Consider the following 15,704-nt stretch of genomic DNA (forward strand, 5'->3'; position numbering starts at 1 on the left):
CTAGTGATGTTACAGAGTTTTTTTTATGAGGCTAGCTCAAATTCTGGTCCCTGGACTAGATGCCACTTGAGCCAGACCAAAGTAATACAAAAGACATCCTTGTTATTACTGATCATTATACAAAGTTTGCATTTGGAATACCAAACCAAAAAGCAAAGAAGGTGGCAAAGTGTTTGACAAATTTGTGTGCTATGGATTACCAGACAAATCAGGAACCAGATTTTTGTGTCTGGTAATCCATAGCACACAATAAGGTTATGTAAGGTGGTTTATTTGGCTGATGCAGCTCTTTCATATTGCTACTCATAAGTCTTTGTGCAAAAGTGTGCTAAGGAAACAGAAGCTGCAGCATTTCAAACTTTACACTTTGTTTATTCTCATACAGTAACAGCTCTGGACAGAGGCCCTCAGAAACTTTATAAAGTAGAAAAAAAAGTCTAAATTCAACTTTCGTCCATTTTAAATTCAACCTTAATTTAATCAGGTAAGTTCTTATTTACAATAATGTAGCTGTTCACTAGCATGCTATTGTCCTTTCTCAAATTATTCAAAAGCTGGAAGAAAACATCTGATCTTAATATACTTTCTTTTTTTTTAATCAGTGGTTGTTATGGTGAATAATGTATTGTTGCTCTGTTGATTATGATTTTAACTGTGCTGGCAAACAAGCTTAACACAAGGTTAAGATGGAGGAAATGGAGCTTGAAGATATGAGCAGTTTAACAAGCTAATGTGCTATAAACCTTTGTACCACAGACATGACACCAGACAAAAGGTCTTAAGAAAAACATATAATTGTGTATAAGAAAACTACAGTGTAAAATTTCATACAACTGAAAAATATCAGGTTTCAGAATCAGTTTGCTACAAAAATATATTGCAAAATGATGCTAAAATACCAAGCATTCAAACACACAGTACCAAAATATTTTCTAGTGTGATCTAAATAGCAGCCAATCCCAGTTAAAATAGGCACAGTTGTCACATACATAATACAGTATATAACAATTTTCTATCATCACTTACAATTACATTTCAAAATCACATCAATTATTGCTGGCTTAAACAGATTACAAAACAATGACAATAATAATATTTATAAAAATAAACCCTAGACAAAGTTCCCCCCAAAAGAAGAACAGTGTGCTGAACTGTAGTGCACAAGTACCTGTGGTCAGATTACCTTACAGCTAACAGGAAAGGGTGGGACTGAGCATGTAGTGTGAATTCCCATTTTGGCTTTAACAAACAAAAATCTTTTTTTCCCCTAAAAAGTAACAGTTTAATTTAGAAACAGCCCTTTATTCAAATTTATCTTATGATTACACAAAATCATAAATTCTGAAAGGGAGAAATCATAAGACAAAAAAGACCTACTTTTGAAAGGCCATTATTAAAATTATAACCCGAGTAAAACCAAAAAAATAGTAAATTAAAAAGTGGTTCACTGCATGAACGTTATTAGAGAATGTGTCCATATAAAATTACCTAGTGTCACGTTAAAAATGTGTAAAGGTATAAAGAATTTGGGTGAAAAATATAGAATAGTACAATTTTAAAGTATATATTTTTAAATTTAGGCATCAAGCTAATTCATGTATATCACTATAATATACATACAGACAAATACTGGCAAACAAACAAAAAAAACCCACAAACATCTTAGTTTAAAAGAAAAAAAACAACTTCAAATATATATATATTTTTTTTCAAACTTACTTTTACCACAATCCAGGTATCCATTGGATCTATGAGGATTGATCACAACTGGTTTGATGGACTCAGATTGTGGGCAGGAAAAGGAAAATATTTCATGTAGTTTCCAGCTGGAAGCGAGTCACCATGCCAAGGAGGCACAGGGAGGCCCTGGACTCATCTTCAGTCTGCTGCGTCCTTATGGCACTCAAACAGCTGCAGCACTGTGAGCCTTTTGGCCTCCATTTAAAGTGGCTCTTAGAAGGATCAGGAATCAGTAGTGGTTATGTGTGCCAAGCAGGAGGTTAGAGAATCTGTGTGACTGTAGTGCACTTCATACATTTTAATGGATTTATTCTCTAAGGAGACACAAACAAAACTTAAACAGTAAATTACCCAAAATGCACAAAATACGAGAATAATTAAGCAGTCTTACCTGAGCAGCTGAGAACCTGATCTCAGGCAACAGCACTCTTCACATTATTCTCTGGGAATGCCCTTTAGACAAACCACAAAGAGTTTCAACTTTAAAACTGAAAGGCTTAGGGTTAGGTCTGTATTTAAGTACAGTAACATTTACCGAATAATGAAGGAGAAATCACTTCTTTTTAATCTTAAGTACATTTAAAAAATATTCTGTGATTGATCTTTTTCCACATTTTGTAATGTCATTTAAACTGAATTAAGGTAATTTTGGAAAATTTATATTTAAATCATTACACCTCAAATTATTCATACCCCTGGCTGGGTTTATATAAAAGCCCATTTTTTAGTTCATACAAGGAGTGTGCCAAGAAGGAAATATCAATAGTCATCTCAGTTGTTGTCTTCTTTGAAAAAATAACAGAACAAAAATCACAAGACTAAAGGAGAGGATAAATATGTTATTGCTAAAAGGGAAACTGGAATTGCTGTTACTTTGATTAATATATTTGCACCTCCTATTCAGGGTAGGATTTCTTAAAACGATGTATGAGCTTATATCTGCAGATAAAGAAGAAATTTATTCAGCCAGAGATTTTAATTTCACCCTAAATTACAAACTTGACAACCAAGAACAAGAAGTAGATGGAAGAGGAGCCAACTCTCAAAGCTAATTAATAGAGCTGCAAATGTTTGATGTATGGCAGGATCTTTATCCGCTTAAGAGACAATACATTCTAGTCTCCTCCACACTCACGTTTATTCAAGGGTATCTTTTTTTTATATATATAAATATGGAAGATAGAGTAGATAATTGCAAAATGGGAATAATTGATTTACCTCATCATCTTATTGTCTTTATCAATATTCATTTACTTAAAAGGAACAAAACACTCTGAAAAATAAATGTGAGCATCTAAACAACCAAGAAATGAAAGAAGAAATTAAGAGACATTTGTTGCATAGAATAAAATAATGTATATGGAACTACAACAAGACACCATAAAATCAATCAGAAGTGAACAAGTAAGCACTGGGAGACACACTGAAACCAGATAAAACCCCAGGTAGTTGTTGTTTCCAGAGTGAATGGTGAGAGTTTTAAAGCTGCAGTGTATAACTTTTAGAAAAGAATATGCTTTTTACATATTTGTTCAAACTGTCAACATGCCGTGAAAGAATGGAATTAAACAGATTATCTGAAAAAAAAGGAGCTCCTCTGCTTTTTTTCAGTGTTTCCAGTGCTAACTAGAAACAACCAATCAGAGCCAGTAGAAGTGTCTTGGTGTTGTTAGCCACCCTTGTGTATGTGCTGCTCAATTTTTTATTCAATTTATTTAATTAAGAAAATCCCATTGAGATTAGAAATCTGCTTTGCAAGAGAATCCTGACCAAGTCTTGTAGCTAATGCGCTAATGGTGGAGAAAACCATTTATTCGCCATCATTAGTGGCCATGCTAATTAGTCTGAGCATTTAGGCTCTGCAAGCCTCCTCTTTTGGTCGGAAAATTACTGTATTTTACCCATCTTTCCTGCCGTATTAGTATTTTCTGGTAATTTTTCAGTATTGTAACATAATAATTTCAAATAAGAATTAATGTGCATCTCAAAACTGAATGAAGTCACTAGCCTCACAAAAACTACCACCTGCAGTACCCGGGAAGGCAGTTCTCACGAGGCTAGTGCTGACAGTGGAAACAAACCAAGTTTTGTGCCAAAAAGTGATGGTCTGCCAAATACACCTGCCAAACAAAGATAGGCCCACAGTTAGGTGTTACACTGTGTTGTGTAACACAGTTAGGTGTTACAAAACTAACAGTTAGGTGTACAAAGTACTTTGTAAGTGGTTGACAGGCAGTTATTTTAAATTTCTTGTAAACCTGTCTTAAAATGTAAGGGATACTGGACCTAAATTGGAATGGTGAGACAGCTCATAGCAGGTGGTGGAAAATTTCCCTTATTTTTAAATCCAAAACTTAACAGGTATGTCAGGAAGACAGCAGAGCCTGCTAGCATAGAAGGCAGCATAGAGAGCAAGGGGGAGAGGGATTACTGACTACTTGATTTGGAAAGTAACTAAGTTACATTAAAAGTAACTTTTCTAGTGACTTTCAGCAGCTGCTAACAACACCGCTCCACCACCTGTGAAAATTACACTGAACTTTGCCAATACTTAATTGTAAGCTATTTTATAATGGTAACATCAACAATGTAGCTCAACTTATAAGGTTGAACTGAAGAGGAGATTTTCTAATGGTTACAGCAGTACAAAAAAAACGTTAGTAATTTGTGTGTTTTTGTGTGTTCCACTATTGTCTGGAAAACTCTAAGAAGGATTTTAAAGTCCCCACCCCTCCCCCCAGCCTCCAGATTGTAAGGAGGCTGGATAGAGGGGTAGGTTAATAACACATCTAGCTGCACTTTCTAGAACACACAATCACAATCGGCCCTGCGTTTGGTGTCAGAGCGCGCTGACACTGCCACTACACAATTCAGATGGCTGCTGCACAGATTTGTGACACTTATCTTAATATTAATTATTATAATGCCGTTTATTTGCACAACTTTACAGACTCGTTCATTCGTGGCTGTTTTCACGTTTATCCCGCTCTGTTCATATAGTCTCGATGTTTACAATTTTCTGGAGCGCAACGCGAAGCTCAACGTAATTCACAGGTAATATATTAACTTGATCACTGTTAATAGCACTCCTCCAAGCTCTGATTTGTTGTTTCTAGATAGCACTCAGAACCCTGAGAGAAAACAGAACAACTTTGTGTGAAATAAATGTGTGCACATTTTTTTTAAATTAAAGTTGCAGTTTTAAAGTAGAGCTACAAGAAAATAACCACAAGAGTTCTCAAAACTATATCAAAGTTAAAGACAACTCCCCAAGCGTGACTACATTAAAAATAAATGGGAAGAAGACGTAAATATAGAAATATCTTTTATATCCATGGATATAGAATATTGAATATAGACCTCTGCAAGAAAATAAGCATATTGTTGAGTGCACCAAAATTCTGTGGAGGCTAAAACAATAGCAGAATGTTTGGCTGGAAGAGTATTATTCGCTTTTCCATATACTGGAAAATTCCAAGTTTTGTTTAAAGTTTTGGTTCGTCTTTACTTGAATTAAAAATCTTAAACAGTCTCTTGACTGTCAATGTTAAATTTTTCAGATAATTTGAATAATCCATTATAAACTATTTGCCACAATGAATCACCCAGTGCCACCAGCAGATATCACTGCAAAAAGTTGATGCAATGCCACTAGTCTCTCACACATTGTTTAGACAGCCTAGATAGATTTACTCATATATTGAAAGTAAACAACAAATGATCCCTTAAGAAAATACAAGTGACTATTAATTGCTTCTAAAATAACATTGATGGATGCAGGGCAGCTACTTACGTCTGGTCACCCTCTAAAGACTTTTGGATCTCCTGTAGAACTTCTGGAAATAGATATTAGACAAGTTAAATCTTTGTGTTAGTCCTGGAAAAACAGCTTAGTCACAGAGGGAAGCCGCTCACTATAATGGAAGTAAATTAAAAATTTCTTGGGAAAAAGGTTTGCTCTTATTGCCAATATGAAAAGCACATGCTTCAATATTTACCAAAAGAAAAATAAAAAAGGGTGAGCAAGGGAGAAACAGATTCTGCGTTGAGGAATTTTAAGTTCCATGTTTCATCACACTCTTCACTATATCAAGGACTTACTTTCATCATTCAGCAACGCATGCTCCATAACACATCTAGCTGCGCTTTCTAGAACACACAATCAGACAAATAGAGGATCCTTCACATCAGCACAGTCACAAACATGATGAGTGTATGACACTAAATAAAAAGAACTCTTGAACAACCACATTAGTCAACAGCAACAATTGACTCTACACTACACCCAGACACACAGTCATGAGAAGCCAAATGCACATGCAGAATTCGTGTGTGAAATTAAATTACCTGGATCCTCAGTGTCTTGTGTACATCTAGGTGAAGAAAAAAGACAAATACGTATGTGATATTCACTGAAGCAGTGATCCAGAAACAAAAGGGAAAATAGGGAGAGAGCATGTACCTGAGGGCTGATGAGGCTCCTTCAAGCTTTGGTTGGTGTTGGTTGGAAAAGACTGGAGGAAGAGGAGCTTCAACCAGACAGCGAGGTTCCACCAGGTAGCGAGTTGACAAAGAGAATCGTTCAAACTCAGATGGAGACATCAGGTAAAAGCCTGTAAATAGGCAAGTTCCTAGTGATTAGTAGGCCCAACAGCAGTTTTCTCAAACATTTCAGAATTCTAACTTTTGTACATCTTTGTTCTGTCAACAGTTTTTGGGCAATACCATTTTTTCTCCGAGAACTATAACATACATTTTAGGTCTTGCAGAGCTTCCCAACTATGAAGGAGGAAGGCTTAATGTATCCTTGGTGACCCCAGCCATCCTCATTACAAGTTACTGCCATCAGCTCACAAATGCATGGTGATAACATGCAACACAAAGGTCTAACAAGAATTTGTTGGTCCCCATTAGTGTTAACCTCAATAACAAAATTTGAGATGATAAACTCAGATAGAGGCAGTAGTAGTCTACGACTGTATTGTGTGTATTATGGATGTCACAGTTATTATTGTAATTTTTATTGTGTTTGTAAATTTATTTGCATTCTTTGTTTTGCTGTCCTTTGGAGTTTCCTTTTCAGATGAGTGTTTATTTAGGAATTGACTGCTTAAATGCAACATTTTTACAAAAAGGCACCCAATTTCAGACTCAACCATTGGTCATTGATATACAAATTATTTGGAGGGGGAAATCCTTAGATGGGTCAAATCTGCTGAAACTGTTACTCTGTTGTGTACCTACTAGTCTACAGCAAAAAATTGTATCTTCAAATGATGACCCATTTGTGTCTTTGATAAAGGTGATGATGAGGACTCATCATCATCAACCATTTAATACCATCTAGATAATAATCATTGATGAAATCTCATCACTGGACAACGTACTAAATACCAAGTGAATTTGTACACACATTAATTATTTGGCATATATTAGAATTTAAGAAGGAAACATCATCTCAGGTCAGAAATCAGTAGAGAAGCATATTTACCCTGGCCTTGCTTGGTGAAAACACAGGAGGCGATGCCACTGACATCCTCCCGTCGGATGCAGGGGTACCTAATCTGCATTTTAATATGTGGGAGTGACAACACATGCACATCACCCTGATTGGTCAGAAAAACCAATCCACTCTCGCCATAGTCTTCCGTTCGGCTGCTTCCAAACCAGGCCACACCCACTCTCCGTACCCTGGATCCATCCACAGCAGTCAGCTTAAGCTTCATCTTAGAGCTCAACTTTGGCAGAGTGAAAACCTGAACACACAAAAATACAGCAAAACTTTCAGCAAAAATGTTGAAAACAAGTCGCTATACATCCAGTTCTAGTTGTAAGCAAATCAAGTATTTGCACTAGAAATAATATAATTACTTTTCATCAAGCAAAAAACATTTTTATTTGGAGCTGAGATTCAGTAAGAATAAAAGGGATGGAGTGACCAAGTTTACAAAGCTGAACAACTAAACTGTACTTTAAACTTTTGTAGTTTTCTATTTGAGAAGATCCATTTGTAAAAGAAAAGGGATATAAGCATCCCTCTTAACTGTTGATTAAAAAGCAGACGAGCATTGATGGTATGAAGGAATATTTTCAGCATGACTGGAACAGTTTGGTAAATGGATCATAGCACTCATCGAGAAGGTACGTGCCAACTAAAAGTGGTGTAGCCCAAGTTAAACACAGAAAATGACAGGTAAGTCCAGTTTCTGATTAACGGTAGTCTGACCACATATCCCTGGTTCTGCAACCAACCTTCACCTCCACGAGGAGAAATATTCTGCCACTATTAAAATGCTCATCCCACATATTTTAATTCACAATAAAAAATAAATTAACGCAAAGCACTCACACTCATAGGGTGAGGAAAATTTCTCAGTTTCAATTCAATTGCCCTTTGAGATCATAAGATATAAAGAGCATTGTGAATAAAACCTATTATTTTTATTATTAATTAAGTTTATTTGTACGGAGCCAGAGAGAGAGCAAAACAGCATATTTACTACAAAATCTAATGCACATATTTGGCTCAGCTCTCTGCACCAGGAAAGATCAGTACCGTGCCTGCATCACTATAGACACAGCACCAATCTGCCACAGCTACAATTTTCCTCATTCATGAACAAGATCTTGAGATACTTCAACTCCTACAGTTGGGGCAGGATGTGCTGGAGGGACTATGTTTTCCGGCTGGCCTGGGAACACCATGGGATTCCCCCGGAGGAGCTGGCCCAAGTGTCTTGAGAGAGGAAGGAAAGTCTGGGTTTTTCTGCTTAGGCTGCTGACCCATAACCCAAAATCATATAAGCAGCATATGATGGATGTAAGACGAGTAAAAATCACAGCATGAAAACAAAAAATTATGATTTTACTGTCCCATTATGACTTGCCAAACCAAGAATCATTCATTGGATTGTCAGCTACACAGCTTTCCATTTCCCTCCTCCTTACAAAGCCCGCTAAGCTAAACTGTATATCATGTGTTCCCCTCTGACCTTGAACTGCTCCTCAGAGATGACCAACACATGGTGTGAGCCAAGCAGGTCAGGTGAGCGAGCCAGGTCATGGGCTGTCTCTAAAGGTTCAGGCAGTGGAGCCCCATGACCATCCAACACCACAATCCCAACCACTGGGGCACGGTGCATTAGCTGGATCTCCTTAGCTGAATAAACAAGATAAGTGTTATACAGTCAGAGGTAAGAGAACACACTGCAGTTCTGTAAAAACACTCACCTGGCTGTGCAGTAAGAGCTTCATCTGCTCTGTGCTCCACAGGAGGGATGTAGAGAATGTATGCAAACACTGTTCCACCGTTAGTCCCTGCCCACAAGGAGGGGGTGTTGTGTGAACCTACAAGATGATGACAAACCATGTCTTAAAACCAACTGAACAAGAAGGTCATATTTCTGGCTATTGCATACTCAGTCTCCTCCTCTTTGTCAGTAACTCTAAGGTCTGGCCTTGCTTTCAATTGGCTGGAGACATGAATTCCAGATTCATATGTCATAAATGTACTTCCTACAGTCTCCAAAACAACCAACACCAAAAAAGTGTACTTGTGCATAAACACTGTTTGGGATCAATACTTACTATCTGACAAGAAGGTATCAGCGAAGTATAGAATTCGAACAAGGCCAGTGAAGGAGTCATCTGAGGACCGAGCTTCAATCTTCCTCTGGACAGGAGCCAGCTCCATCTCGGCCAGTTCAGCCTCAAGACGAGCGTTTGCCTCCTGAATCTGTTTAGAAAGAAATCTCAGGCATAAATAACAGCAAAGTGCTGTGTTGGATAAAGCAAAACAGTGTTGATCCAGTTAATGCTACCTTGTTGGTATTGCTGATGTGATGTTTTCTCAAGGAAACTCTGCTGCGTCTGATTCTTCTAAATGACTGTCGCAGGGACTTCTTTATACTCTTTACTCTGGACAGAGGTCCTTCCATTGCGAGCTGGTCACTGGGATTTAATGTGCACCTGTAATTTAAAGAACCGACAGAAACGTGAACGGTAAAATTTTCTTCAAAACAAACTAATCATGAGAACCGCAACAGGTGACATTAGAACAAGAGAGCCACTAAACAAAAGGAATGCATTGATAACATCAACACTGTCTGTAACATGAAAACAGTAATTTTTCAGAGTTGTAAAATTAGGAGTGTGTTCTATTGTGACTGCATACAAAATACAAAGTCCCCTGGTCTATTCAGGAGTTCTGGAGAAGAACTCCTGAATACCTTGAACCTTGATTCTGGTGAGAATTGGACTCTGCCAAGATTGCCCTTTGTCACTGATTCTGTTCATAATGTTTATGGACAGAATTTCTAGGTGTAGTCAAGATGTTGAGGGGATCCATTTTTGGTGGCCTTGGGATCACATATCTGCTTTTTGCAAATTATGTTATTCTGCTGGCTTCATCAGGTTATGATCTATTCGTTTTTGCTAGAGCAGTTCACAACAGTGTCAAGCTGCACGAATGAGGATCAGGGTCTCCAAATTGGAGGCCATGATCTTGAGCCAAAGAAGGGTAGAGTGCCTTATCTGGGTTGGGGAAAACATCCTGGCCCAGGTGTAAAAGCTTAAGTATCTTGGAATCTTGTTCATGAGTAAGGAAAAATTAAGAAGATCAATAACCAGATTGGTGCAGCATATGCAATGAATCGGGCACTGTATTGATATGTCATGGTAAAGAGAGAGCTGATTCAAAAGGTGAAGCTCTCAATTTACCGGTTAATCTACAGTATATTCCCACCCTCTTGAAGGGGATGATTTTATGGCAGGAAAGAGAGCAGGAGAAACTTCTAATTCTTCTTTGTCAGTTACTCATGGGGCAGGTCTCTTCTGCTATCACAGCTGTGGAAACATCTAAACACTATCTGGAAACTTCTTTAATGGAAAAACATCGTGCAGAAATATAAAAACACAGCAGATTAATCTGTAAATAAATGGTTAAAAGTATCATCAGTTCCATCAAAGATGAAATAAGGCTAAAGATGAAATTTTCTATTACATTCCCCCCTTTTGATTACCAAATCACTTGCATCCACGAAAAGTTCCATAATACTCAGTCACAAAAAGTTAAAGGGAAAAAAAAATACTTTAAGACACGATAGGCAATTGTTTTTTTGTAAAACATAGACATTTCCAGTATTAGCAAAGGAAAGATAAACCTCATATATGAAAAGAAGAAAAATGACAAAGATCAAATAAAAATAACATCAAACAGAAAACACTTCAGTATCAAACTGGATACAGACAAATTAAATCAAAATTTCCATATAATACATCATTATTTGCACCCCTAACGGTTTTAAGTAAATACATCATAAATAGAAATCAGTCTTCATAAAAGCTTTCTTCTTGCACTACACCTATGGTATCATTACTTGCTGGTTCAATGGCCTCTAAAACTATGTATTGTGCATTAATCCTTACAAGAGTTGAATTATGCAACAGGATAACAACATCAATATCATAAGAATCATTCCAAAAAACATTCCTATTTTACTTAACCATGCTGTCTATCCCCCTGAAATAAACCAACCCCACATATTCCAGGAGGAACCAGAATTTTCTGCTTTCTGTCTGTTCAAGAACTTTTCTAACTCAATATGCATGTTGCTCAAGCTATTTGAAACATCTGGAATAAAAATACAATATTTTTCATTTATTATATGACACACCCCTCCCTATCTGCTAACCAATCAAGTTTATTTGTGGAACACATTTCAGTAACTAGGCAGTTCAGAGTGCCCCACATCACAAAAACGCACACAAAAATACAAAATTATAGAACACACAATAATCAATTGTCAAGTGCCATCGTTACAAATCCAAAATGCTGATTAATGCTTTATTTATACGTTTCAAAAGCCACTCTAAACAGCTGGGCTTTTAGAGTGGCTAAAGTGTAAAAAGCTTTAGCTTTTATAGTCCTCAGTTAAACCAGATAATCCCTTCCCTACTAAGGCTGTGAAATTTCCCAACTCATAGGATAAATCATTTATACTATGTACAATAGTTGCCACTCCAAATAAGGAAAAATTATACCAAAAAACTCTCTTGTGTTCGAAATATGCTGACGCTTAATTATGTAAGATGTTATGTCCTGGGATCCTATCTTCACACCTGATGTCCACGGATACACACTTCTGACCTGAGTAATATTTGAAACAATAGTTACAAATACTGTTAAAGTTTCAGTCAATGTTGCAGGGACTGGTAACAGCAGACTGGTTGGAATAGAATGCAGTTATAGAACAAACTACACAGCTGGAATTGCTAACTCTCCTTGTCATTGTCTTCACAACTGCCCACCATGCGTTGTCTTCTGGCCCTTTGATGATCAATGTTGTGGTTAGCTTTTCTCTTCATTCTAACCAAAGATGATGTTGTGGCATCAGAAGTTTTATTTCCTGGGCACTCTCCAGTACCCTCTCCAAGGACTCCAAAAAGGGCGGGTAATCTGAACTGTTGTTCAGCAGATAAGCACAACAGTCAGAACCTGTCCCCCCATTCATAGGCGGACAAAGGCTACCCTCTCATTCAACGGGATAAACCCCAATGTACAGGCACCAAGATGGGAGGAAACAAGTATGTCCACTCCTGCCCGGCACTTCTCACCATGGGCAATTCCAGAGTGGGAAGTATGTCCAACCCCTCTCAAGGAGACTGGCTCCAGAACCAGAGCCATGCATCAAGGTGAGACCGACTACTTCCAGCCGGAACCTCTCAACCTTACACAATAGCTCAGTCTCCTTCCCCACTACATCCCAAAAGCCAGCTTCTGCAACCGAGGATCGGATCGCCAGGGTTCCCGCCCTCGGTCACCACCCATCCCAAACTGCACCCGACCCCTTTAGACCCTCCCACAGGTGAGGGATAGTTCATGAGGTGGGGGTAAGGGTTGTCTTGTGGTCCGTCTGGCAATAAAGATAAGATCAGACTTTGAGTGGGTGTTTGCCTTGCTGTGACTATATAACCATGTGATGTGTGCAGTTCAGGGCTCTTCTCCTGACTGCGTTCAGTGAGAAGGGTCTTCGAACGCTTTTGCCTTCGAATAAAGAAACTTAAAGACAAAAATTAATCTTTCTCTTATTATTGAAACAGCTTCTCATTCTTTGATAAATTAAATTTCCATAACACCCTCCTGGGGACTCCCTTGTTCTGCTGGGAGACTTCAACGCCCAACGGCAATGACAGTTAGACCTGGAGGGAGATGGTAGAGAGGAATGCCCCCCCCCCCCCCCCCCCCGCCGATCTACACTCGAGTTGTGCTCTGTTGTTGGACTTCTGTGCTCGTCAAGGACTGTCCATAACAAACACCATGTTCAAGCATAAGGGAGTTCATATGTGCACTTGGCACCAGGACACCCTAGGCCACAGTTCGATGATAGACTTTGTCGTCATTTTGTCAGCTCACATGTCTTGGACACTCAGATGAAGAGAGGCTTGGAGCTGACCTGGTGGTGAATTGGCTCCGGTGGTGGGGGAGGATGCCGGTCAGTGAGCATCTGCTGGGAATGTTTGAGTCTCCTATGAGATGGAGCTTTAACTCCCATCTCCGGGAGAGCTTTGAACACTTTCTGGGGGAGGTGGGAGACATTGAGTCCGAGTGGACCATGTTCCATGCCTCCATTGTCAAGGCGGCTTATCGGAGCTGTGGCCGCAAGGTTGTCGGTGCCTGTTGTGTTGGCAACCCTTGACCCATTGGTGGACACTTTCGGTGAGGGATGCTGTCAGGCTGAAGAAGGAGCCCTATCAGGCCTTTTTGGCCGATGGGATCCCGGAAGCAGCTGATGGGAACTGGCAGTCCAAACAGCATGCGGTTCGGGTGGTCTCTGAGACAAAAACTCAGCCGTGGGATCAATCAATCAAATTTTATTTATGTAGCACATTTCAGCAACAAAGCATTTCAAAGTGCTTTACATCATAAAAACACAAAGTCATGCAACATAGAATCAACAATCAAAACATTACATTTAGTAAGGTGCCATCGTTAAATTCTTAATTGATTATGTTTCAAAACCAACTCTAAACAGCTAGGTTTTTAGTGTAGACTTGAAGGCACTCAGTGTTTCAGCAGTTTTGCAGTTTTTTAGAAGCTTGTTCTAGATTTGTGGTGCATAGAAGCTGGATGCTGCTTCTCCTGATTTGGTTCTGGTTCTGGGGATGCAGAGCAGATCTTGGTGAGACATAAGTCCTCTAATCCCAGAGATGTTCTTCAGGTGATAGAAGGCTGACTTTGTAACCGTCTTAATGTGGCTGTGCATTGACTCTAGATCGTCCTCTTCCTTTTTTCTATTAAGCTGGAGAAAATTTTTGGCACATCCACACATTTATCTGTTCTAAGTATTTATTCAGTGATTGGATGGGTTCTGTGTCTCCTGGTGACATTGTAATGTAGAGCTATGTTATCATCAACATAGTTATGGTAGTTAATCTTTTTCCTGTTATAACCTGAGCAAGTGGGAGCATGTAGATATTGAATAAGAGGAGTCTTAGGATTAAACCTTGGGGCATCCCACATGTGACTTCTGTCCACTTTGATGAGAAGTTTTCTATTGACACAAAGAAATCCCTGTTCTGTATGTAAGATTCAAACCAGTTGAGCACTGGACCAGAGTCCGACCCAACTCTCCAATCATTTCAGTAATATGTCATGGTCAAAAGTGTCAAAAGCTGCACTGAGGTCCAACTCAGCGATGAGCACTGTGGTTCTTCCATAGTCCGTGTTTATATGTACAGTACAGACCAAAAGTTTGGACACACAGTTGTGTCCAAACTTTTGGTCTGTACTGTATGTCATTGAACACTTTTACAAGGGCAGTCTCTGTGCCGTGGTGAGCATGAAAACCAGACTGAAAGACCTCAAAGCGGTTGGTTATTGTTAGGAAGCTAATTAACTGTTGAAACACTGCTTTTTCAATAATTTTGCTGATGAATGGGAGGTTGGATTCTGCAGTAGTGATTTGTCCAGATTGTTCTTTTTTTATCAGTGGTTTGATACCTGTTGTTTTTAAAGCCTGAGGGAAAACACCTGATGAGAGCGATGAGTTTACCATTTGGATCAGATCATTTGCAATGATAGGCAGGACTTTCTTAAAGAAATGTGTGGATAGGACATCCAGACAGCAGGAACTTGAGCTTAATTGACTTTTAATTTCTTCTAGGGTTTTATAATTAAGTAGTTGAAATTGGGTCATTTTTCCTGTATTTGTTTTGTTTGGGTATAGCATTGGTACTAGATTTAGTGTGAATGTGCAGATTAAGCCTCTGATTTTTAGAATTTTCTCTGAAAAGAAGCTGGAAAAGTCATTGCAGGCTGCATTAGACTGGAGTTCCTGTGGTACAGTTACAGGAGGGTTTGTGAGCATGTCAACTGTTGCTAATAAAGCTTGAGCATTGTTAATATTTTTATTTGTAGAGGAATATAATTATATTAATAGTTAAAAATTATGTTGTTTGGTTGGTTCGCACTAAGATATGTTTTAACCTAAAAGAAATGTATTGTGTCAAATGGACTGGGTCAATCTGACCTAGAAGTCTGGAAGGAATTCAAATTTGGAGAAGATATGGAATAACAATCATTAAAGAGAATAAAGTTGTTAGTTTAAGCTGTTGTGCAAGAAAGTTCTGACGCCAGACAATTCCCTTGCTCGCCAGCAAAGGAACTAGGCCAGAGCTTGAGACGAGGGAAGGAACCTCTGTTTGGATCATCAAGCGATTCCTTAGCGCTTGATGAGCGCTTTGAGCCTTGTCTAGTCACCAAGGCTCAAAGGTACCTTTTACATTCCGGAAATATATACAACCCTTAAAATAAGCACCTTTGTCAGTCTGGCTTTACGCCCTTTTGGCGATGTGTAACACTCTAGGAATTTCCATTCCGCGTTATAAGTTACCACATTTCAGCGAGCTGGGTGAAGCTCTTCTGAGCAAGCGCCTTCGCGAGTTGATTAGTTAATACAGGGGTT

The 15,704-nt window shown here is 38.6% G+C and overlaps 1 protein-coding gene across 2 annotated transcripts in view; it reads right to left on the minus strand.

Moving 5' to 3' along the window:
• Window positions 1-592: 592 nt before the first annotated feature.
• Window positions 593-15,704, minus strand: part of llgl2 (LLGL scribble cell polarity complex component 2) — a 77,513-nt gene continuing 62,401 nt past the window's right edge. For both annotated transcript variants that reach the window (XM_032573834.1, XM_032573833.1), the window contains exons 17-27: window positions 9,561-9,708; window positions 9,328-9,475; window positions 8,971-9,087; window positions 8,733-8,899; window positions 7,232-7,496; window positions 6,203-6,353; window positions 6,088-6,113; window positions 5,842-5,889; window positions 5,534-5,576; window positions 2,132-2,193; window positions 593-2,054 (exon numbers count right to left, since the gene is read on the minus strand). In XM_032573834.1, the coding sequence (XP_032429725.1) occupies window positions 2,154-2,193; window positions 5,534-5,576; window positions 5,842-5,889; window positions 6,088-6,113; window positions 6,203-6,353; window positions 7,232-7,496; window positions 8,733-8,899; window positions 8,971-9,087; window positions 9,328-9,475; window positions 9,561-9,708 (1,153 nt within the window). In that variant the 3' untranslated portion in view covers window positions 593-2,054; window positions 2,132-2,153. The remainder of the gene's footprint in view (window positions 2,055-2,131; window positions 2,194-5,533; window positions 5,577-5,841; window positions 5,890-6,087; window positions 6,114-6,202; window positions 6,354-7,231; window positions 7,497-8,732; window positions 8,900-8,970; window positions 9,088-9,327; window positions 9,476-9,560; window positions 9,709-15,704) is intronic.

The sequence above is a fragment of the Xiphophorus hellerii genome, chromosome 10, assembly GCF_003331165.1.
Source record: "Xiphophorus hellerii strain 12219 chromosome 10, Xiphophorus_hellerii-4.1, whole genome shotgun sequence".
NCBI lineage: Eukaryota > Metazoa > Chordata > Actinopteri > Cyprinodontiformes > Poeciliidae > Xiphophorus > Xiphophorus hellerii.